Below are 25,304 nucleotides of genomic sequence, written 5' to 3' on the forward strand. Positions count from 1 at the left end.
GTATAATACCGTACACAAACAACACCAATTACAATACCAATATATCACACAAGTAGCAGCAGTACCAGTTCAGTACAATACAATACCAATATCAGTTCATTATAGTACCAATACACACATAGCATCAGCACCATTACATATGTAGCATCAATATCCGTCTAGTATAATATAGTACCAGTATCAATATAGTGTAATCAATACCAGTCCACAAGTAGCACTAGTACCAAATCTAGCTCCAGTAGCAATAGCACCAATTTCAATATAGAGAAAATTAACACATTATCCCCAGTAATGTGTGTGTAGTAGTACCAGTACCAACACCAGCACCAGTACTCTGTGTGTATGTGTGTACCCGCCCTATCCCAGGCGCCATACACAATGGGTAAGCAGTTGGCCCATTGTGTATGGGCCTACTTCCTTGTGAAGCAGATGAGAGTAACAAAAGTCGAGTATGAAGCATTCATTAGCAGAGATGTGCTAAGTCAAAATGTTCTTGAAAAGGGTCAAATCAATCTTATCAACATAGTATCTGATATTGTCTTCAAGGAAGACATTACTCCTCTAGGAGTTTTAAGACTTTGGCAGCCAGTTTGAAAAAAGTATGGTTGTCATTCATAGTCTAACAAAAACTATGGTTGTCATTCATAGATCAATAGAAGCTCCTGCTATCAGTTCTGATGCCAAAGGATCATGAATGCATCTGAGCACTTGAAGCGAGGCTTTAGAAAGAGGCTCAGTAGGAAGCTCTAACCTTTGAGATAGTGTTAAGCTTTGCATTGTCAAAAAACTTGTAAATAATTGGCATAAAAGACAAATAGTAAGAATTGGTAGCTTCTTCAACCTTCAACCGACCAAGAGGACCTATAAGGGTCGTGTGAAGAAACCCCATTCGACAGGTATTAGTCCTAGAAACAACTCTCAAGGATGAACACCGCGGGATATAATGTAGTAGCTAGGTCTTTGAATAATATCACTACTATCCTTGGTGTTAGGTGTGTGTGTTCCAATAACAATATAACATAAACACCAAAGAATTCTTTCAAATTACAAAAGACACTAGAAACTATGTCAGTGAAAAGGTGGTATAATTCCCATTCATGGTACAAAATGGACTTATACATGAATACAATAGAGTAAGAGCTTGAAGATGTATTAGTCCACCATCTTCACTCCAAGGAACTTTGAAAACCATAGTTGAGAAGGTAACCCTCACCTGCACCCATGGAAACAACACAACATTTAATTAGCATTGGTATTGTATGCAGGTGATGCATGGGTATCCCACATGTTATAGATGTCACCCAACTGATTTGCTTTTAAAAACAAATAGTAAAAAATCATAACATATATTCAGAGATGGTTTCATTGCATCATAATAAGGGACTCACCTGCACCCCTTTTTATTTCTATCTCGAGAGGGATGTGAATGAATTCTAGTGCAATTTAGCTCCTGAATGGCTTCAAAAATTCCACCTCTCAATTGACTTAATCATCACTTAACACTTTGCATTTCTTCATTATATATGGCCACCGCTGACAACCACCGAGTGATTTTCCACTTTATAATGCCCACCATTGACCACTAGTGATTTTCCACTTGCAATGTGTAGCCTTGAGAATTGTCCTTTTCACTTTCTTTATGGGCATTATAGATGGCCATCATTGAAAACCACTAATGAGGGCAAAAAAGTGAAATTTGGGTGAGCCGACGAGCCTAAGCACTATTTGACACGGGATGTTGAATGAAGTGCAAGCAGTGGGATCGACGGCCTTGAAGTGAAGCATGTTTCTTGCGAAACTCAAACGCCGCCCGATTTGTCCTTGTTTACTTTTTTTTGTCCATGTTTACTTTTTTGGTCCGTGTTTACTCCCCCCCTGTACGAGCTCACCTTATCAAAGAGCTTCGTCTTGGGGACCAGCAATCCCACACATGCACGTGGTTAGTCAGGTTATAAACGTGAGATCTTTCCGCCAAGAAATCGTGGATCAACATGCTGACTTTTTTTCGACCGTCCGTCCTTTTCGAGATTCCCACGTTGAACCTGCAATCGTCAATCCCACCGCCCTAGGGTCATTAAGACCTCATGTTAGGTAGTGTTGTGGGCCGGTGAGTTCAAGCAGTCTCGACACTCGCATCTTGTGAGTCGACCCATGTGGTCTAGCCACTAGGAATGCATGCGATTATTGAAGTGTGCATAAAGTTGCACTATTGTAAATTTGACAATTGGACGGGCCCAAGATCCACGCGCACCCTGCTTTTCATCTGCACCCTTGATCCCGCTTGAAAATGCCCGTTCATGATAGTGTTAAGGGGAGTCGGACTAAACGCGGACAGGTGGCATGCATAGGGCGAAGGGTGAGCAAAGCTGTGGAATTGTTCAATTGGGGGTGAGTGGGTGAGTGGGTGTGTGTGTGTGAGAGAGAGAGAGAGAGAGAGGAGATTGCGATGCAGCCACGCTTTGAAACCAACGCCACCATGAGAAGATACCAACATAAAAATATTTGGAAGCAAGCAAGAATGTCTATCTGTGTGGCAACCGTTCCACAACTGAATGATCAAGTGCAACGAATAAATGCAAGCCACATGCGGACAATCACAACATGATCTTGCCCATAATCAAAAGTACAGCAATTCTCACTCCTCAGTGCATTATCAATACTCTTTTATTTTATTATCATTATTATTATTATTACTGCGTCATCAATGTAGTGTGATGGATGCCCATTTCAATTTTTGAAGCCAATAATGCATATTTTAGTTTATCAGAGTCAGTGGGGCGCTTTTGAAGCTCTCCCCTCACAAAAGAGAAAAACAGGTAACCTGCCCACCCCAGTACACAATCTTTTTTCTGCCTTTTTTGGATACTAGACCATCACTGCGCATTTCAGTCACATGAACATTTGGCCATAGCCTGATTAATTGATCAGATCAATCACTTGTTAGCCTAATCCATCGCTTTTTAGCCCAATCCATCACTTTTAACAATTAATCAACTATCTTGATCTCAAGAAGAGGAAAGAATGAGTCGAATTGACGCAGGTTTTGGCTCCTCGTCGACCGCAGAGGAAGTCACTGAGGGCCTTAATGAGTCGCACATCACCGCAATTGTCACAGGTCAGCAGAACTTGCTCGTTTGTTTTTACCTTGCCTAACAAGGCATTAGCTTTGGTTTCTGTCAGAGAGGTACATGTGCCCATCTTTCATCATCGCATGCCCTCTCCTTCATGTTGTCCCTTGGACAAGCCTGTGATGATGTTCAAAAAGTCTTACTCATCTTGTATTGTTCCGGTGCTATATTGAGCTATCTTGTATCATGTTCTGATTCCTGTTTTGATTTACTTGGCGAGAAGGTGCGACAAGCGGAGTGGGGCGTGAAACAGCACGTATCCTTGCACTAAGAGGAGCGCAGGTAGTGATAGGTGCAAGGAACGTGGAGGCTGCCAACCAAGTGAAGGAGGCCATCCTGCAAGAGGCAGGGGCACGTGCACGAGTGCATGTAATAGAGCTTGACATCAGCTCCTTCCAGTCGGTTCGCAAGTTTGTCCTGTCATTCAAATCCAAGAGCTTGCCCCTTAATCTGCTCATGTGAGTTTGTCCTGGGTCTTCAATGCATTGAATATGACAAGGGTGTTCTTCCATCTTATGTGCAGATATAGTGCTGCAGGCTTTTGATTGGCTTGACCAAGAGATGTTCAGCTGTGTGCGTACCCATATTTGATACAATGCTTAGCTGTTTTTCTTGTGCTTTGCATTGCTAGAGCAGTAATAATGCTGGAATCATGGGTTGCCCGTTCTCACTTTCGGCAGATGGGATTGAGCTGCAGTTTGCAACCAATTATCTTGGTGTGTGGGTAAAAATCATTCTTCAGAGCAGCTCCTCTCATATAAATCATGTATGTCATTAGTAGTTAATACTCACACTAAACCTTTAAGATGCAAAATACTGCTACTTTGTGTAGGGCATTTCCTTCTTACAAACTTACTCTTGGAAAAGATGAAGAGCACAGCTGCAGAGAGTGGGATTGAGGGCAGGATTGTGAATGTCTCCTCTATGTTTCACAAATATACCTATGATACTGGAATACGGATGCACAAAATAAACGAGGAGTCAGGGTAAGCATCAATTTATTTTGAATTTCCAAAGCAAGTGCTTTTGTACAAGTCAATTTATAAGCATTTTTTGTAGTAAGATGCCTGATTACTTATTTCTTGTCTTAGCTATTCTTCTTACAAAGCTTATGGGCAATCAAAGCTGGCTATGATTTTACATTCGAATGAGCTTGCAAGGCGCCTTACTGTGAGTTCTATGTACATCTATGTAGCGTCTTTACAACTTCTTATAGATAGTTTTCAATCCAGGGGAGTCGTACTGTGCAGCAAGAGAATGCAAATATCACAGTCAATTCTTTACATCCTGGTGCAGTCCCAACCAACCTTTCAAGGCACAGTAATATTCTGGGTATGGATGAGCTTTCTCTGTCTGCTTTGTTGTTTATTGCACAAAATTTAGATTTTTCTTTTAGTTAAGTACCTTCGAACGGGCTACGTCAACCCCTACCAAGAAAGTACCTGTAGAAAAAATGGAGACTCTCCCAAGATAAAATACCAAAAGGGAAGACTCTCCCGCGATAATACAACTAGAATACACAATGGCTACATCACAAATTTGGAGATGGGAAGACCAACCAGGTGGCTTGCACCCACAGCAGATGTCATGCTTCACTCTAAAGGAAGGCCCCAACCACTGGAGGCTAATAAAGGCCTGGCCTTGCCTCTCAGCCCCAACGGACCCTAGATGCAATCACACTCTCCTCCATAAGTATGAATGGATTGGAGCTGGAAGGCCCGAACAGGCGCCGTAAGTGGCTCGAGCTGCCCCCAAAACTTGAAGCATCAAGCTGTCCCCAAACCACATGGTGAGGCTGCTGATCAACTCCCACCGTAAATCCATTTTTAATTCTTCGTCTTCGTCCACGTCTCTTAACGAAAAATTCTGCATGGAGCAGTGTTAAAAGCGACGCTCCCATAGCTGAATGGCGAGACTACCGGCAGCTCAGCCTCGTAGCCCAATGCTAACCAAAAAGAGCAGACCAAGCCGCTGCACCCTAAAAAGTAAGTTGTGTGTCGAAGAATAGATACCATCAAGCAAAGAATCCAGCCAGGCCTGATGCGCCTGAGGGCAGTCTCTGAGGCGAGTCTTCACTGGATGTTTACACCCCCCAGACAAGGGCCATTATGACCGAGCGAAATGTTGACTATTGTCGCCCTATGAGCGACCAGCTATTTTAAGGGTTTGTTCAAACAACAAGACAAACTCTGTGTTGCCCCTCCCAATCCTTTGCCCCACCTCTCTCTCTCTCTCTCTCTCTCTCTCTCTCTCTCTCTCTCTCTCTCTGTGTGTGTGTGTGTGTGTGTGTGTGTGTGTGTGTGTGTGTGTGAAGAACAAGGGCTTGGATCCTTTCATATCATGAAGAATCCTGAAGCCAAGAAAAAGGTTAAAGCCGTTGAGCTAGAGCAGGATAACAAAAATTGGAAAATACTCTTGCTTTTTAGCTCCTACAAAAGGCGACCAGAACACATTCTAGCTCGAGCAGCCAAACCAGGGCAGTAGAGTCCAAGGAAATCGGTTTCCTGCTGTATGTGACCAAGGACCAACCAATTAATTGTCACAGCGCATTCTTTGCCGCAGCCTCTGATAATCAGCATCAATATCAAAACTCCCAGAGAGCTGGCGAGGAAGATTCCTAAATCACATAGCTTGTATGGAGATGGAGCAGCAGCATCACAAAGTTGTCTTCCAGAGAGAAGAACACGATGCCTGGCAGCATGAACATGATGTCACCACAGACACAGGAGCAGGGAGGGATAAGGCTGTGGCTCACCACCCAGCCATAGAGGGAGATTGGAAATGCCCCTCATCTTTGAGCTATATAGTAGGGACTTGCCTGCCCACAATACGGGCTGCCTGCGGCCTCTCAAGCAGCCTCTGTAAGGGGGCGGCGCCCTCACCTGTGTACCCCTCCGTGTTGTGGCAGCCGGTCTCGATGCTGAGTCAAGCCTCATAACACAACCGGCTACGCAAGAGACTGCACGCAATGACCAATGGCCAAAAAATTGGGAGTACCGCACATGCAAGGGGAAACAAAACATTTGCCTAAACAAAGTAAAAAATGCCTGTTAAAGAGAGGGGACTCCCAGAAGTTTTGAAACTCGACTGAATCTGAACTGCTGCATTGATGTGACGCACCAAAGGGCTCTGAGAGAAGCCCGACAGGAGGTATACCCCCAAAAGAGACACCAAAGAAACTACATAAGGCTACCCACCAAGATTGAGGAAGCCAAAGCACCAAAAGTCAGCACTCGTTCAGCAGTTATCTTGCAGCAGCTCAGACTGTATGTGGAGAAGCTCGCTGAAGGAGGTCAGCAATAACAGCACCAAGTAAAACCCATATATCAAAGTACAATAATAGCATGGGGCCCAACAGTACAAGAACAACAATCATGATACAATCAGTGGCAACAAGCCAGAAAAGTCGGGAAAGTCTTGGCCATGTGGCACCTACGCAAATTTATCGCGTGCTCTTTTGGCCTAAGCAATGTGATGAGCTTCGAAGTTCAGTGTCTACCCTCTAGGTCAACAAACCATCTACTGCAACCTCCATGTACCATCATCACTAACAACAAAACACTGTGATCCTCATGTTAATTTGTACGGTCTCTCTCTTTGCTGAGCATCATGGTATCTTCTCTCAAAGTGCAGAGGAAGGTGTGGTGACACGGGAGCACAGGGAAGAGAGGTGTCATCAGTTTTTGTATACGAATCAAAGAATTTTTATGAAAGATTACATATGTTGTTTTCCTGATTGAAAGATTACATAACTGATCATGTGTTCTTGTGTTCACGGAACCATGATTAATTAGACATATTTCCATCCCTAAGTGGGGAAAGCATGAATGGCCATTGACATGCTTGAAAAGCATGAAGGACTTAGGAAGGGTGGAACCTTCGTAGCACCTTCAATAATCTCAAATGGTGCCTTCCTTGTCGAAGAGTGGATCGTGTTATTGTAGGCAAATTCCACCAAGGGCAAAAACTTTTCCCATTGAGTCTTCTGATAAAAAAATGTAAGACTTCAATAAATCCAGTATGACTGAATTTGCAATCTCAGATTGCCAATCTGTGTGCGAGAACTGCAACCGTGTGTCAATGTTCGCCTTCCAAAACAAACTCGTGAATCGGGGAACTCTGTCAAAGACTATTGTCTCAGGCAAGCCATGTAATCTGAATATCTGGGCAATGAACAGTCTCACTAAATGATCCGGCTTGACTCTTTTCTTCACTGGAGTGAAATGAGCTTGCTTGCTAAATCTGTCAATACCAGTCCAGATACCAGTGTGCCCACTCTGTGTCTCTGGGAGATCAAAAATGAAATTTATTGCAATACTTTCCCAAGGGCGGGTGAGAATGGGTAAAGTCTGTAACAATCCCTGTGCTTTATGCCTATCAAACTTGACCTTCTATGGCATACCAAGCAACTGCGTCCAAAATCGTCCACGTCCTTCTTGAGTCTCGGCCAAAAGAAGTAACGCTCCACGCCTTTCAAGGTGGTATCAATGCCGTAGTGACCCATAAATGGTGGACACTGGCATTCGGTTAGAACCTTTTCCCTCAACGGCTGTGTAACGCACAACATCGTTGTCTTCATCAAGTAGCCATCCCGAATGGAATATTCTGCTACTACCTCCCCATTTTGTATTCGACTAAATACATCTACAAAATCTAGATTTGTGGCGTACTGATCGACCATATCCTCGAAGCTTCTATGCTGTATCCCGGAAATAGCCAAGACCAATGGCTTTTGAGACAAAGCATCTGCCACCAAGTTCTTTTGTCCCTGCACATGGACAATCTGGAAGTGAAACTGTGACAAGATGTTAGCCCACCGCATCTGCTTTTTCAATAGCTGCTTCTGTGACAAGAAGCAACGTAAACTTTGATGATCAGTGAAGATCGTAAAATCGGCTTCTAGTAGGTATTATCGCCACTGAGTAAGAGCATGGATAACCGCCAAAAGCTCTTTCTCATATATCTGTGTTGTCAATTCCGGCCTTGAAAACAATCGACTCTTATAGGCAATGACATGGCCTTCTTGCATTAAGACCGCACCCAGACTATGACCACAAGCATCACAATATACTTCGAATGACTTCTGCAAATCCGGCAAAGTCAAAACTGGTCCTGTAGTCAATTTCTCTTTTAATGTCTGAAAGGCAGTCACCTCTGTGGGTCCCCGCGAGAAAGGGACTCCTTTTTGTGTCAAGATATGCAAAGGGGAAGCAACCTCTGCAAACTTTCTAATGAACCGCCGGTAGTAAGAACATAAGCCCAAGAAGCTTCTAACTTCATGGACATTCTTCAAATCGTGCCACTCACGTATAGTCTCAATCTTGGCCGGGTCCGTTTACACTCCTGCTCTTGAGACAATGTGCCCCAGAAAGTGTATCTCCGGTAAGAAAAAAATTCACTCTTCTTGGCATTGATCACGAACTTGTGATCTTGCAATGCCTGAAAGACCTGTATCAGATGATGTCTATGTTTTGCCTCCTCCTTGGAGAAGACAAAAGTGCCAACAAAAAATCTGTACTCTCTGAAAATCCTGTCAATCGTTCAGTTAAAAGTCGCTGGAGCATTGGTAGGGCCAAAACGCATCACCAAAAATTCATATAAACCGAAGCTCGTCTGAAAAGCTGTCTTGTAGACATCTCCCGGCACGATTCGGATCTGATGATATCCGCTCTTCAAATTGATCCTGTAGCACCGGAGAGCAGTAAGGTGAAATACTCGGCTGGATAAGACCCTTTTTCAAGAGGTCTTTCACTTGGTTCATAATCTCTTCATTCTGGGCTCGGCTCACACAATAAGGTGGCCGGTTCGGTGGTGTGCTTCCAGGTATCAGATCAATAGTATGATCCTCAGGATGAGATGGTGGCAACTCGCCTGGCACGCCCTCAGAAAAGCAATCGGCATGAGTGTGGAGAAAATATTGGCGTTCTTTTTCGAGGTCAAAACATATTCAACCTTCAATCACCATTCAGTTTTCTCGAGAAAATAGAGTAAAGAAACTCAATTTCATCAAGTACAATCTCTTTTCCCTCATTTGTCAAACTCGCTTTCTCAGCTCAATAGTCAACCACGGTGTTGTTCTTGTGGTACCAAGAGATTTCGAGGACGACGTCACAACCTCCCAAGGGCATTATGTAGAAGTCCTCGTGCCCTAAACACCCTTGACATTGCAAACGAAGTTTGCCAATGATCGGTGTAATGGCAACATCCCGTCCGTGTGCCGCTCCTATTGCCTCCACCTATTGCCTCCGCCTGTCAAGCGTAATTCCAAATCGAGCCGCCACTTCAAATGAAAAGAAGTTGGCCTTGGCTCCTCCATCAAAGAAAAATGAGGGCTTCCTGATCTTTCACTTTGCCCTAAGATTGACAAAGTTCTATACTTTCGTTCATCTGATTCGGTTCGGGCCCCACGTAATGTGGTACCAGTTCTACTTTCACCTGCCTTTTCTACCACATTCCTCTGCTGCTCTAGAACTCTTTGGCCTGTCTTCAATCTGTTCTTGCTGTGCCTTTTTGGGGCACTTTGCGGAGATGTGTCCAAATTCTCCGCAACCAAAACACTTCCCCTCTTTGAGATAGATAGCCCTTTCTCTAAGAGTTTGTCGGGGACATGTATCTTTCTTTTCTTTATCCTGGGAACTTTCTCTTTCTACTTTCATTGTGAGAGGTCTGTTGGGTTCTCTGAGTCAAGATCTCATGTAACAGACTTGGACACTCCAAGTCAAGAATCAACCGCGACAGCACCAAATAACCACTTCAAAACAATTCACAGATCACAATAGATTTGCACTGGCCCGGCGGAGTTCCGTTCCTAGAGATATTGGCCCCAAAGACTGGCGCCCCTTTCAGTATTTCTTTTTATATTAATCAATCATCAAAGTACAAGAGAGCGGTTAGGGTTTCTGCGTCCAGATGCTCTGAGAAGTGAGGCCCTCACCACTAATTTAAAGGTTACAAGGGATGCCCAAAAGCAGAGCCCCAAAAGCTTTTAAAATCAAAAGCATCAGTTCTCTCTCTCTCTTAGAGAGTCTTTTCTCTTTTTTTTATAAAAAAAAGCAAAAGCAAAATTCGCGTCGCTCATCATTTTCCAAAAAAAATAAAAAATAAAAAATAAAAAAATCCGCCTCCGCGATTTCCGGAAATTAGGGTTTCTGGCAGAAATTAGGGTTTGCAGGAATTTTAGGGTTTCTGCGGTCCGCCACGTCATCACTTTGTGACATACCCCCCTCTTGAAAGCATTGTAATCGACCGCGATTACGCCCGCAAAACCGACAAAAGCCATAAACCGTCTTAGCAGACACTGACTGTTAGTACCTACGTACTAGGAACACACATCTAGCACATGTACAAAATCGACAGTCACATCACACGACATCACAGGACATCACCAGACATCACAGGACATCACATGACATTCAACATTCATTCGGATCTTAGACCATGATTTATCGGCAATGTAGCTAGCAATCACATCTAGGTCCAATCGGGACCTCATTGATGTCCGATTGACTAACCCCTATTGCAACCATGTCTATTCGAGATCAATCAGACCAAAATGCTACAGTCATTTCGTCTACCAGTTCCTGCACTCACAAGAAGTCAAGAACAAATCAGTATCATAATCAGGAATTCCATTTCATAAAGTCATCCAGCAGAATACTGTCAGCTCTCAGTATCCCTGAAGCTCAAAGAGACATCAGTGACTTTAGTATCGAAATCGAGGCATCTTTTGACAAAGGAGCGGAGTAACTCCCCTCTTGTGCATCCCACTGCACCAGATCTTCGGCCAAGCTGAGTTTCTGGGTTCCGTTTGGAGTAGACTATGCTAAACCAAAACATCGAGGTAAAGTTTCACAATCCGAGGAGTATCTGCTAGGTCCTCCTCCTCCATCCACTTCGCATCAAATGCAGGAAAGTTCTTGAACTTAACCAAGAACCGCCTTCAGACTTTACCTTTCTTCGTATCATTATGTGCCAAAATCTGTTCAGGAACAAGGATCTCCTCGTTTTCTTCCACTTCGGGTTGCTCATCAGGCTCCCCATCATCAGGCACATCACCCTTAACAGGTTTCAAGAGGCTCACATGCAATGCATTATGAATCCTCCAAGTATCTGGCAGTTCCAATCGGAAGGAGACATCATTTATCTTGTCAGTAATCTGGAAAGGTCCGTAGTATCACATACTAAGCTTTGGAAAAAGCCTCTCCTTTCCCTGTTTCTTTCTTAGGCGTGCCTTCTCAAAAGTAAGAGCACCCAATCATCCTCCTTCAGTTTCCAGTCGCGACGATGGCGATCCGCTGCCTTTTTCTGTCGTTCTTGAGACTCCTACAAAGTCTCGCGAACCTTGGCAAAAGCCGTATCCAAATCTCGCGAATATACATCCGCTTCAAATTTCTAATCTTTCGTGCTCAGGAAGGATGGAACCTTCGCAGCAGTTTCAACAATCTCACATGGCATCTTCCCCGTCGAAGAGTGTATCGTGTTATTGTAGGCAAATTCCACCAAAGGTAACTTCTTTTCCCATTGAGTCTTCTGATGCGAGATACAAGACTTCAATAAATCTAAAATCACTGAATTGGCAATCTCAGATTGCCCGTCAGTCTGCAAGTGGAACGATGACGAGAACTGCAACCGCGTGCCAATGTTCTCCCAAATTGCCTTCCAAAACAAACTCATAAATCTGGGGTCTCTGTCGAAGACAATCGTCTCAGACATGCCATGTAATCGGAAAATCATCGTGATCATTCTGTGTTCTCGGGAGATCAAAAATGAAATCCATTGCAATACTTTCCCAGGGGTGGGTGGGTATGGGTAAAGGCTGTAACAATCCCTGTGCCTTATGCCTGTCAAACTTGACCTTCTGGCATACTGAGCAACTGCGCACAAACTCTTCGATATCCTTCTTCAGTCTCCGCCAAAAGAAATCTCTCTCTACCCCTTTCATGGTGGTAGCAATGCCGCGGTGACCCGTAAAAGGTGGACAGTGGCAATCAGTCATAACCTTTTCCCTCAACGGCTGTGTAACGCACAACATAGTCTTTTTCATCAAGTAGCCTTCCCGAAGGGAGTATCCCGCTACTGTCTCCCCATCCCGTATCCGTGTGAAAATATCTGCAAAATCTGTATCTATGGCATACTGATCGACCATATCCTCGAAGCTCCTATGATATATCGCGGAAATAGCCAGAACCAACGGTTTTCGAGACAAAGCATCTGCCACCACATTCTTTTGTCCCTGCACATGGACAATCTGGAAGTGGAACTGTGACAAGATGTTCACCCACCGCATCTGCTTTTCCGAAAGCTGCTTCTGTGACAAGAAGTAGCGCAAACTCTGATGGTCTGTAAAGACAGTAAAATCCGCTCCGAGTAGGTAATGCCGCCACTGAGTAAGAGCGTGGATAACCGCCAAAAGCTCTTTCCCATATATCTGTGTTGTCATCTCCGGCCTAGAGAACAAATGGCTCTCGTAAGCTATGACATGGCCTTCTTGCATCAAGACCGCACCCAAACTACGACCACAAGCATCACAATATACTTCAATGACTTCTGCAAGTCCGGCAAAGTCAAAATAGGTCCCGTAGTCAATTTCTCTTTCAATGTCCGAAAGGCAGTCACCTCTGTGGGTCCCCACGAAAAAGGTACTCCTTTCTGTGTCAAGGTATGCAAAGGGGAAGCAACCTCTGCAAACTTTCGTATGAACCGCCTGTAGTACGAACACAGTCCCAAGAAGCTTCTAGCTTCATGGACATTCCTCAAATCGGGCCAATCACGGATAGTCTCTATCTTGGCCGGGTCCATTTGCACTCCTGCTGCTGACACAATGTGTCCCAAAAAGTGTATCTCTGGTAGGAAAAATTCACTTTTCTTTGCATTAATCACTAACGTGTGATCTCGTAATGCCTGAAAGACTTGAAGCAGATGATCTTTGTGTTCTGCCTCATTCTTGGAGAAAACAATGATGTTGTCAAAGAAAGTGTCAACAAATAGCCTGTACTCTCGAAAAATCCTGTCCATCATCTGGTTAAATGTCGCAGGAGCATTGGTTAAGCCAAAAGGCATCACCAAAAACTCAAATAACCCAAAAGTCGTCCGAAAAGCTGTCTTGTAGACATCTCCTGGCACTATCCTGATCTGATGATATCCACTCTTCAAGTCAATCCTGCTAAAGCACGAGATCCCTGTAACCTGTCGAGTATATCATCGATCCTAGGAATCGGAAATCTGTTCTTGATGGTGATTTCGTTGAGAGTGCTATAATCGATGCACATTCTCCAAGATCTGTCTTTCTTCAAAACCAACAACACTGGAGAGCAATACGGTGAAGTACTAAGCTGGACAAGACCCTTTTCCAAGAGGTCTTTCACTGAGTTCATAATCTTTTCATTCTGTACTCGGCTCATACGATAAGGTGGCCGATTCGGTGGCGTGCTTCCAGATATCAGATCAATGGTATGATCTTCAGGCCCTCTCAAAAGCAATCGGCATGAGCGTGGAGAAAAAAAATCTTGGCGTTCTTTTCTTCAGGTCAAAACATATTCAACCTTTATCCATCGTTCAGTTCTCCCAAAAGAATGAGTAAGAAAACTGAAGTTCATCAAGTACAATCTCTAAGCCCTTCATTTATCAAAGTCGCTTTCTCGGCCCGGTAGTCAACCACGGCGTAGTTCTTGTGGTACCAAGGGATCTCGAGTAGAACGTCACTCGCGTGCCCTGAACACCCCTGTCATTGCAAACGAAGTTTGCCAATGCTCGGTGTAATGGCAACATCCCATCCGGGTGCCAGTCGAACTACCTCCACCTGTGGCGTCAGTCTGTCGGGCGTAGTTCCAAATCGAGCCGCCAATTCCAAGTGAAAAGAAGTTGGCCTTGGCTCCTTCAAAAGAGCTTCCTGATCCTTCACTTTGTCCCAAAAAAAGCGGCAAAGTTTGTACTTTCATTCATTTGATTCGGTGCAAGTCCCACGCCATGTGGTACCAGTTCTACTTTTCTATCTGCCTTTTCTCCCACATTCCTCAGCTGCTCTCGAACTCTCAGGCCTGTCGTCGTCTTTATCATTCTGTTCTTTCTGTGCCTTTTTTAGGGCACTTCGCGGAGATATGTCCATGTTCCCCGCATCCAAAGCACTTCCCCTCTCTGATGAAGCGAGCTCTCTCCTCAGGAGTAAGCTTGGGTTGTGCATCCTTTTTTTCTCTGGGTTGCTCTTTTTCTTTCTACTTTCATTCCCAGAAGCCTGTTCGGCTCGTTGTGTCATGGCCTCATCTGTGGGGTAGGTCAGACTGCCAGAGTGAATGGCAAAGCCCCGCTTCGCATGACTCATCAACTCCTGAATAGAAGCCGACTTATGTTCCAAGCAGTGATCTCGGATCTCTGTAGGTAGACCCAAGGTAAACCGCTCAATCTGTTCTCTGAACGAGATCTTCTTGAATGAAGAGGCGGGTAGAAAAGAGTTCCAGAATCTTTCACAATAAGCATTGATTGTATCTTTCTTGGTCATCCGAAGATGGTTCCAAGCAGCTCGTACATCTCGTTCATATTCTTGCGTCAACCAAGAAGAAATAAAAAGCTTTTTAAATTTCAGCCATTTAACTGGCGCAGTCTTGTTTAAAAGAAGCGTGGACCACCAAGTACGAGCATTCCTCTTAAAGTAAGAGGCAGCTCTCTGAATCTTGGAGTGCTCTGAATAGCGTCCTCCCGCGAAAGCGATGTCAAACTGTTGAAAAAAAGACAAAGCCTTCGAAGCATCTGAGTATCCTGAAAAGTATCAAACTTGATCGAGTGGCCACCCTCCTTAAACTCTCGGACTTTCTTGCTTTTATCTTCGAGAAAGTCATACTGGTTGGCTTTGTAAAAATTCTTCTTGTTCGCATAAAACTTTCCGTCATCGGAATCTGAGCTGTCTGTAGACGAGTCCTCAGTAGAACTGTCAGTCTCTGGGCGAGATGTAGCCTTCTTTGCCTTTTTCTTGCCCGTTCCGAAGCTTTGCTTCTTGCTTCGCTTTTTACGTTTTCTGTCTACTTCGCTCGAATCCGAGGAGCTAGAAGAACTGTCAGAAGAAGAAGAAGAAGAAGAAGAAGAACTGGGTAGGTCTTCAAACTTGACGCGCTTCTTCAATTTCTTTGCCTTGTCAAATGTCGACCGACGACCTAAATATCTCGGGAAGTCAGTGCCTTTCTTCTGCTTTTTGCCGTGCTTTTTGGCTTTCTTTTGCGTGTCAAAAAGCTAAGCAAATCGTGCATCAACCATGTTCTCCAGTTCCTGCTCCGTATATTTTCTTGGAGGCAAAAGGTTTCTTGAGAGCGGGTTTCGGGAGTGGTGTTGTGGTTCTCTGCCATTCCATCTGTACCTCTTCCAAAGAGGTCTGGTTCATATATTTTGCCATCTTCGGGTCCTTGGCAAAATTGAGCATCATCATTGTTGCATCGCTGATCAACTGGCGACGCTCTATCTCTCGCCGCTCTGCCTAAGTAGGCCAAGGCGGGCCATACTCTCTGCCTGAATCTTCGTTGTGATCCCAGCCCGCATCTCCAGATGCAGAGGGAGTCGACTGATCATTGCCTGAAGCCATAGGTGCCGCGGAAAAAAAAAATTCGGAGATCGGATTTCCCGTAGAAGAGAAATCGGCCGTGCTCTGATACCACTGTAACAGACTTGGACACTCCAAGTCAAGAATCAACCGCGACAGCACCAAATAACCACTTCAAAACAATTCACAGATCACAATAGATTTGCATTGGCCCGGCGGAGTTCCGTGCCTAGAGATATTGGCCCCAAAGACTGGCGCCCCTTTCGGTATTTCTTTTTATATTAATCAATCATCAAAGTACAAGAGAGCGGTTAGGGTTTCACTCTCAGACTCTGCGTCCAGATGCTCTGAGAAGTGAGGCCCTCACCACTAATTTAAAGGTTACAAGGGATGCCCAAAAGCAGAGCCCCAAAAGCTTTTAAAATCAAAAGCATCAGTTCTCTCTCTCTTAGAGAGTCTTTTCTCTTTTTTTAATAAAAAAAAGCAAAAGCAAAATTCGCGTCGCTCATCATTTTCCAAAAAAAAAATTTATTTTTTTATTTTTAATAATAATCCGCCTCCGCGATTTTTGAAAATTAGGGTTTCTGGCAGAAATTAGGGTTTGCAGGAATTTTAGGGTTTCTGGCAGAAATTAGGGTTTCTGCTGTCCGCCACGTCATCACTTTGTGACATCTCATCAATGGGTAAGTCAAATTTCCCAATGTAGCGAGGATAGTGTGTCGTGCTCTCTACAGTGCGGTGCTCCTCAGTGCAATGTGCGTGACATCTCACTCAAAACAGAATGAAAACACAGGAAACAATAGATAACAGCAAAACAACACGGAGACACAGCAACAGCAGACCAGAACATATGGACTCGACTATCTCAAAAGAACCACTACAGACTCTGGCGTGGCAGCATACTCAACTCCAGCCGAGAACTCACGGGTACAATGGGGGTGTTGAGACTCAGATGTGCAGGGATGGTGCAGACGTGCTGTGTGTATAGACTCTCTACTCTAGACGACGACGTTGGACCATGTATGAAGAAGATGATAATAATGACCCAACAACTACTATTCATATGTCCCACCATAAAGAGCCACCAATGGCTCATAAATGTCAGCCATCTAAGTCTATCTCCAAACTAAGTGGTGGTAGTGACCTGGCCACCAGTCCACTAGACCACCGTCCGTATCCCTGCCACGTGTCACTGCCAGCCCAGAGATTCCGTCCAGTGTGAACCAGACCAAACCAACTGTACTAACTGTGTCCTGTGAAAGTGACACTGTAGCTCTGCTCTACAGGTTGCCCGCCACAAAACCACTTACCGTCTCGGTAAGACAAAACAGTGAGACTAGAGAGAACATTTGAAACACCAAGAAAAACAGGAAAAAAAAACGCAGTACACTTTGACTAAAGAAGGTGATGTTTAGAGAAAATTTGAGTTCCTAGGAAGAAGTACCAATGAAGCAATGTCGATATTTGCAAGATATACTAAAGAAGTAATGACCCCGGCACAATGACACAAAGCACCCGAAGTGGAGGAATTTGCAGTTGGCTAGAGGTGAAGGAGTAGGTAGGGGAGGGGAGAGGGGATAGGCTCGAGATTCTACTCGACTGAAGAAGAAGTTATATGGAGCAGAAGTGATGAAATGGAGGGATTGCAGAATCTGATGAATACTTATGGCAACCTGCCACATCTCTGGAGGATGTACAGAACGCAGAGACTGAAGAGATAGGGCAATCTGCTTCAAGCGACCCTAACGCAGTGAGGCCATGCTTGAATGACCAAATTCCACAAAACAGTCTCCACGATGCAGTAGATAGGTGTTGAGGCCATGCTTGAAAAATTTCCACAAAGCAGTACCCACCAATCAAGGACGGAAACAAATCGACCTTACCATCGGATTGTAATTGTAAAGTGTAACTTGTAGTTGGTTGTCATTTTTACGATTGCCAACAGCCACAAAAGTTGCACTCCCTGTTTGCCACGTGATGTTGGACAAAGTTTGATTGAGCGATGGAGTGACCACTACAGCTTGATTTGAAAGAATCGTTCCTTGGACACTATTCAAAATTGCTACAAAGAACGCTAACTCTGCCTCAAAGACTGTTTCAAATGATGCCTTGGGGTTTGCAGCAAAGTCAAAGAGGATTTGGTAGGAGAGGCCAAAGTGAGAAGGGAAGGAGGTGGTGATGGAGCCGGGGGAATCGCCATTGAGGTCGAGGACGTTGGAGAGGCGCTCGTCGGAGGGGATGTAGTGGCCCTTGCTGTACTTGATGTTGCCAGGGTTAGGTAGGGGGCGAGTGGGAGGGGGGGGGGGGGGGGGGGGGGGAGGTAAGTAGTGGGACGAGGGAGAGAGAGGGGGCGAGGGGTGGGTAAGGGGGGGGGGGGGGGGGGGGGGGGGGGGGGGGGGGGGGGGGGGGGGGGGGGGGGGGGGGGGGGGGGGGGGGGGAGGGGAGCGAGGGAGGAGGGGAGGGAGGGGAGAGGGAGAGGGGGGGTCGAGGGAGAGGGGGGGGCGAGAGAGAGGTAATTAGGGGGACGAGGGAGAGAGAGGGGGGGCGAGGGTGGGTAGGGGGCTAGGGTGAGTGGGCAGGGGGTAGTGAGGGAAGATGGAACTCCAGCAGATAGATATCATGGTCAGGGACATCATCAAGCTTGAAATCAATATTGTTTTTATTGTATCCCGTCTTGAGGAAGCTTTGTGAAGGGAGTTCGCCAGACACAGAGGAGAGCTTTGTTCTGGTCGGAGAAGCAGACACCGATGTGGCTGATGTTGATGGAGCTGATGTTGAAGGTTGGTGAACTCCTGTAGAGGGGATTTCTTTCCGCTTCTATGATTCTTCATAGGCTCACTAGATCCAAAGGCTACCACCAAGGGCGCACGGGGAGTAGCTTCTGTGACTTCAATCTTTGTGCTGGCTCACGTGGGGGTGTACCTCCAGGCAAAGAGTGCATAGAGACTCCATAACAAGGCATAGATTTAGTAGCGTCCAACCACTCCAACAGATCTTCGTCTGACACTTCAGATGTAGTAGGTTGTTCTTGTTCAGGGTTGGTTTCCATTGACAAAGAAACTTGCTGCACAACAGGATCCATGCCTCCTTCTAAGCGAATGGGTTGCATCTGGGAGCCAGGAGTATGTATCCACATGGCATCATTTCCCCAATCATGAAGTGCTTTAGTGTGTCGCAACCATGGTCTATCAATGAGCAAGGGAAATCCGCCCTCAACCTGGGGAAGACGAACCACAACAAAATCCAAGTTAAAAGTAAAGTCTTGTACCTACAGAGGCACAGTGTCCACTATGCCCACTGGGTAGGCTGTCCGCTGGTCGGCCAATGTAACTGTGAAGGGAGCAGGGCGAGTAGGCTGTAGACCTAGAGCTAACATTGTGAACTCGGGCATCAGGTTGATGCCAGATCCACCATCCAAAACGGACACTGGCAGGCGAGGGCTTCTATAATCAGTGAGGGGACCAGCGGGATTGAAAACATATAGGACTCTGATGGTCGCACTGGGAGGTGCCCGCCACTAGGACCTGCTCCGCGGTAAAGGGATTGAATAACTGCAAGGGTGTCACTTCTGAAACTCGCATCTAGCCGCAGCATGTCATAGAGGGACACTTGTTGGAAGGTGTTCTTCAAGATTGTCTCTGCTGTAAGCTTTTCTTTTTCTACCAGTGGTTTCTCTAGTACCTTGATCTTCTGTAGATCGGAAACTGCTTCCAAGAAAGCATCATCAATATCGGAAAGCAAAGATTTGGATTCTTTCTTGGCACCGGGGGATGGCTTGTCAACAGTTGAAGGCAGGGTATCCACTGTTGTGAGAATGTGTGGGGGAGTTGAACTTGCTGGAATGCTAAGACCGAGAGCGGCTCTCTCGGCCCGAGTGAGGACACCTGATGGCTCCTCTACCTACTGCAGCTGATTTTGAGAGGTAACCACGTGGGTAGAAGGGGGCGTGTTAGGAACGGTGCTAACTGCTATCAGATTGAGCTTGGGAAAGGTAAACTCATTCTGGCTTTGACTTGGGTTCAAAGCTGTGGATGCACGAAGTTTAGGGCAATCCTTACTGTAGCGATCCTTCGTTTTAGGGTAATGACGGCAAGGAGGGACCCTTTGGGCAGAGGGCATTTGCTTTGGTAATGACCATATTCCCCACATCTGTAGCACAAAATGGGCCGATTCAATGGGCAAGTCGAAGGGCGAGGTGGTCCTTGCTCGTGGTGCATGGAGTGGAGGTGGAGGCATAGAAGCTTTGAGGTGATGAGGGAGCATGGGTATGATAAAAGCTCTGAGACGGAAAAGTACTTTGCATACCTTGCATACCTTGCATAGGAGGGGCTGTCATTGAAGGTGGCATGTGGTGTGGATGGCCACAGGGAGAAACCATGTTGGATGCAGGTGTTGGCCCTTGTTGAAGAGTAGGACCAAGACTTTGTTGTATTTGTCGCAATCCCTTGAGGTAGTAGCAGTCCTTGTCCTCATGTCCAGACTTTTCACAGAAGTGGCAGTAAACCCGAAGGGGGCATTCTTGTGGAGGGTGCCGTGGAGAGCGGCATGAGCTACACCAAACCATAGCCTTAGTCTCCTGCCGAGACTTGAGCTCTTCTAGTTCGCGCTTGATCTGTTCCAATGCCTCGTGATGTGGAGGCTTCTCCTGTCTAAGAGAGAAGGACCTCTCCTCTTGAAGAGCTCGCTGTAACTTTAGGGCTTCCAGTTCCCTGCGTAAAGAAGTTAACAAATCAGAAGGACTTTTCAAAAACACGGAGGTGGTCTCTACCTGAGGGGAGTTGGTGAACAGCTTCCTAGCTCCCTCTATCCTAGTAGCAGCCGCGACAAACTCCTCCGGAGTGGCATCAGGTCGGAGACTCTCTCGGAGTTTTTACTGGGAGGTTTTGGGAAGAGCCTTCTCCACCCACTTCTTAACCATAAATTCACCCGGTTGCTGAGGAAGCTTGCCACCAGAGACTTTGTTCTAGTCATGAGCTTTGCAAAAGTCTCATTTGACTGAAGCGTCAGGTTGGCCAACTCATCCAAAACCCTTTCTTGGAAGTCCCCTGAAGCTTCACAAAACTGTTGGCTTAAAGCTGCCCAAGTTGGAAAGTGATTTTCTGCAAACTAACTATACCACTTGTCTGCTAAACCATCCAATGTAGATGGAAACAACATCAAATAAGCATCTTCTCTATTAAGACCACGACCTCTACAGAGGAATACAAACCTCCTTGCATGGTCGTCTGCATCTTTTGAGGAGAGTCCCTTGAAAGTAGGAAACTTAATGTTTACCTTGGCCAAAACACTAGTCAACGCCTCCATTACCTCTTGCTCGGGAGCCTGTTGCTCAATAGAACCGGATGGAGGAATGGATGATGCCGTATGTGGAGGTATGGGTGATGAGGTTGGTGGACTTCTACTAGGTACCAAGGGTTGATGCCTTGTGCTCAGAGGACTCAATAATACGCTTTGACGCTCTAATGATTGCCTTGTATGTGTCATGCAGTAACCATAAACCCAACCAAGCTGTGGGCAAGAAGACTTTTAACTGGCTGAACACCGGTCTAGACTCTACTAGACCAGGGCGAGTGACTAGACCACCTGGCTGGACCAAGGACGAGGAAGGACTAGACCACGACGAGAGTTGGACCAGGGCGAGAGAAGGACCAGACCACGACGAGAGCTGGCTGGACCAAGGACGAGGAAGGACCAGACCAGCAGGGCGAGTGACTAGGTCAGCTAGACTAAGCTGTCTAGGGTGAAACTGGACCAGACCAGCAGGCTGCACTGTGCAAGGTTAGAGGCTTGGTAAACCAGCTAGCTCCTCGATTTGTACCTCCTTTGAGAGTGAGACTTCAGTTGAGGTCCCACTGGGCGTGCCAAAAATAAGAGCACCTGTAGAGCGGATAGTGTGTCGTGCTCTCTACAGTGGGTGCTCCTCAGTGCAATGTGCGTGACATCTCACTCAAAACAGAATGAAAACACAAGAAACAATAGATAACAACAAATCAACACAGAGACATAGCAACAGACCAGAACATATGGACTCAACTATCTCAAAAGAACCAATATAGACTTTGGCGTGGCAGCACACTCAGCTCCAGCCCAGAACAGAACTCACAGGTACAATGGGGGTGTCGAGTCTCAGATGTGCAAGGATGGTGCAGACATGCTGTGTATAGACTCTCTACTCTAGAGGACGACGCTGGACCATTCAAGAACCTCAAACAAAGCTGTGGCTTTTTGACACTCTAGTGGCTTCAGCTATGCTCTATTGGATTCAGATTTGGGGGCCCTCAGTGGACCACCAGGGCAAAACTGGTAGCACTAACGGTTGGAGATGTATGGAGAGCCCTCTAGTCTCTATGATCTCTCGGATGATTCGTGCTAAGGTCTCAGTGCCACGTGAGATTATTCAAGCTGAGCTCCTCTCGTAGTTGAGGCCCTTACTAGATCAGTTTCCTTCATGCATGATTTATCCTATGGGATACGATCATCATCGCATCAGCTAGAGATTGAGACTGGCAGATTTAGGAGAGTACCAACAGAAGCCAGGATATGTAAGTTGTGTCATAGAGAGCCAGAGAAAGAGTTACATCATATTTGTCATTGTCCAGTATACTATGAGATACGAGGCGGCTTTCACTGTCTATTCAGAGAGGGCTTTGGACTGTTGGCTAGAGTCATGAGATATCAGGATCAGAGATGCCTCGGGTTGGTTTTGCTAGAGTTGCACAGACACAGGGAGAGTCTCTTGAGGAGACCAAGCAATGGGAGACATTCACAGAGGGAGATCACTGACTTCTTTAGGATAGGGACTCAGCAGCCAAATGAGCATGCTTCACAGAAAACTTCAAAGCCCACTTCTACCGGAGGTGGAAAGTATATTAGTGGATAGAGCCACTGAGCTCAGGAGAGTTAGACACCCACGTCTACGGGGGCGACCACGACATTGACGGAGGCTCCATCAAAGAATCAGGACTATTCTAGCATGACATGGGAGACGCACAGTACGATTGCTTATAGAGGCAGACATTGACGAAGCTCGTCAGCGACCGATGCAATAGTTTCTCGGACAACGTCCGATGCCGGGCATTCTTGGGCATGGATGATGATGATGATGATTTTAGTATGACGATTTTAGTCTTTTAGTTTAGGCTTTCACTTTACTTCATTTTACTTTTGTACCCAAACATTGGATTAGATCCACAAGGATTGCATCAGTTTGATGTCATAGGTCATTTTGGCCTTTTGAAGACGTTTAATATAACATTTCATCTCTCTCTCTCTCTCTCTCTCTCTCTCTCTCTCTCTCTCTCTCTCTCTGTGGATAGTTTCCTACAACGTTAAAATCCTCTTCTTCTTCTTGTGTGTGTGTGTGTACGTGCGCAAAATTCCAAAGCTCAATCATTCTTAATGTTTGTACTTGAATAATGGCAGCATTTGCAACGTCACTAGCGTCAGTGTTCCTTAAATCAATTCCCCAAGTAAGTGTAACAAGTTCTACAACATTCCTTTCGGTCATCTGTCATTCGAGTGTCCTAATATTTTTTGGAAGCTGAAAATGTCAGGGAGCTGCTACTCAATGTTTCGTAGCTCTTCATCCAAGTCTCAACAAAGTCAGTGGTAAGTATTTTTCGGATTGTAAAGAGGCCAAAACTACAGGATTTGCAAAAGACCCTGATCTTGCTGAGAGATTGTGGCAATTTAGCATACATCTAACGGCAAGCAAGAGATTATCAAAAACTTTTAGAGAAAGAAATGAAAGCCTTGCGAACAGTAACTCTTAGAGGATGTCTTCTCAATGACGATACATTGTCATTTGAAATTGTGCTGTATAAACATGTAAAATCGAGTGCTTTGTAAAGCTGGACTTCATAATGCTTTTTTGCTGAAGCCACAGGACTTAATGCAAAATATCATATACCCAGGCATTATTCACTGTGAGAGCAAAGCGTGGCCTCGGCTTGCATAATGACGGCCATTAAAATTTGAGAACATGCACAGATTTTATAAAAAAAACAGTAGGTTACTGCTCCAAAGAGTTGTTAGTACTTGCATTTTCCAATCTGTGCCGAGTCACGTCACAATGTAAAAATGAAATCAATGTCACAAATCAAATTTTGATGTCATCTTCTAAAAATCTTTATTTAAATATGAACGTCTAGCCTAGAATATTTCCCACCAAGAGTTTGATCTGTTCTTTCAATTTAGAGAGAAGAACGGATTTTAGATTGATCAGTCTTCAACACGTGTTAAGCATAATTGCACTCTTGGCAATAAATTTTATGAACTTTGTTGCGTTACAAGACATTGTGAGATCTTATAATTCTTGTATAATGCCTGACCTAATAACACACTATAATCAATGTGCTCCTCAAGAATTCAGTCATGTTATTCAGACCTATTGATTTACTGTACAGTATGCACTTGAACATGGCTTGCATGGACCTGATGTATTTGTGAACTGTGCTCAGATTTTACTTTCCTCAAGTAAATTATTTCATGTACCCTAGTTAGAATTGCCCATCCAAAATTGCATAATACTACTCTGCATCGCAATCTAAGTGCAATTAATTTCCATATACCAAGCACAAAGAGTGGACAGTGGTCGTTACATGTCTCTCTCAATGTGCCAGGCCAAATCGTCCTCAAACCACCATAGGACACAGCCAAGGTAGCTATGTAGAATCCATCTGGTAAAAAGCCCTGCTGCTAGCAATGGTTACATGAGGTTAAATGCTACGAGCGCGGGGAGAGAGAAAACAAGAGCCTGCCAAGCGTTCTCAACAAATAATGTAATGTTCCAAGCATTTCATCGACGATATGGAAGTGAGAGGTGTGTGTGAGCTCCAGTCATCCATTGACTCAACATTGTTGAAAGGGTAGCAAGCCATGGAAGAGCAGGAGACCGAAGGTGGGAGAGTTGCAGAAAGATGTGGAACCAACACGGAAGTGCATGGGGATCGGGACGTGAGGGGTGGAGGCAGCAATTGAGGGGGAGGGGGGAGAGCAGTAGAGGGAAACAGAGGTGAGAAATCATTATCCATGGCGAAGGTGGGGGAGGGATAGGCAGAAACCGGTGAACAGGGCTGGTGGTCCAAACGGGAAGAAAGAGCACAGTTGTCAGGTACATGCATACCTCTATTGCTTTGTGCCGATGATATTGTGCTTATTTCAGAACTCTCCAGAGGGTATGCAGCGACATCTAGATGCGTTAAATGCTTATGCACATGATAGGGACTCTCCATCAACCTTGGCATAGCCAAGATGATGGTATTCAATGCTACAGCGCACTGGATCAGGAGGTCACCACCTATTTTTACATATGGACAGGAGATAGTGGAGTATGTAAACTCCTATACATATCTTGGTGTTGCTTTCAATGGACCAACTTTCTCTATGAGAGGTGTTTCAGAGGCGAGATTGACGAGGGGATATGCAGCATTTGGAGGACTAGAGAGGATATGTTCACAGATGCAGTTTCAGGAGCCACACACTAAGTTGTGGCTATTTGACATTTCAGTCACTTCTACAATGCTTTATGGAGTGCAGATATGGGGGCATAGCCTGGATCATCATAGTAGATCAAACAGAGAGACCACTTGTATCCATGATCTCCGGCCTGATCTGAGCGAAAGCCTTAGTGCCACATGAGATTATCAGAGCTG

The 25,304-nt window shown here is 45.3% G+C and overlaps 2 protein-coding genes across 4 annotated transcripts in view; one reads left to right on the plus strand and one right to left on the minus strand.

Moving 5' to 3' along the window:
- Nucleotides 1-1,015: 1,015 nt before the first annotated feature.
- Nucleotides 1,016-25,304, minus strand: part of LOC147454373 (putative phospholipid hydroperoxide glutathione peroxidase) — an 83,663-nt gene continuing 59,374 nt past the window's right edge. The window contains exon 7 of the transcript XR_015188621.1: nt 1,016-1,213. The gene's annotated coding sequence lies outside the window, so the exon portion shown is untranslated. The remainder of the gene's footprint in view (nt 1,214-25,304) is intronic.
- LOC147454374 (short-chain dehydrogenase TIC 32 A, chloroplastic-like) lies at nt 2,482-23,574 on the plus strand. 3 transcript variants are annotated; one of them, XM_086516363.1, is made up of 9 exons: nt 2,482-2,816; nt 3,041-3,115; nt 3,352-3,586; nt 3,765-3,844; nt 3,961-4,114; nt 4,220-4,298; nt 4,379-4,460; nt 23,074-23,120; nt 23,205-23,574. In XM_086516363.1, exons 1-9 carry the CDS (start codon nt 2,747-2,749, stop codon nt 23,421-23,423), a joined length of 1,041 nt encoding a protein of 346 aa, XP_086372489.1. In that variant the 5' UTR covers nt 2,482-2,746; the 3' UTR covers nt 23,424-23,574. The 3 variants fall into 3 exon arrangements, with proteins under 3 accessions (XP_086372489.1, XP_086372487.1, XP_086372488.1); XM_086516361.1 differs by having other exon boundaries at nt 2,742-3,115; nt 4,361-4,460; XM_086516362.1 differs by having other exon boundaries at nt 2,742-3,115.

Source organism: Adiantum capillus-veneris, chromosome 7 (genome assembly GCF_014529385.1).
Source record: "Adiantum capillus-veneris isolate H3 chromosome 7, ASM1452938v2, whole genome shotgun sequence".
In the NCBI taxonomy this organism is placed as follows: domain Eukaryota; kingdom Viridiplantae; phylum Streptophyta; class Polypodiopsida; order Polypodiales; family Pteridaceae; genus Adiantum; species Adiantum capillus-veneris.

Coding starts and splice junctions, on each gene's coding strand:
- LOC147454374 (XM_086516363.1), top strand. CDS start 2,747: ATGCATATTTTAGTTTATCAGAGTCAGTGGGGCGCTTTTGAAGCTCTC. Junction 2,817..3,040: donor CTCACAAAAGAGAAAAACAG/GTAACCTGCCCA, acceptor GAATTGACGCAG/GTTTTGGCTCCTCGTCGACC. Junction 3,116..3,351: donor CATCACCGCAATTGTCACAG/GTCAGCAGAACT, acceptor CTTGGCGAGAAG/GTGCGACAAGCGGAGTGGGG.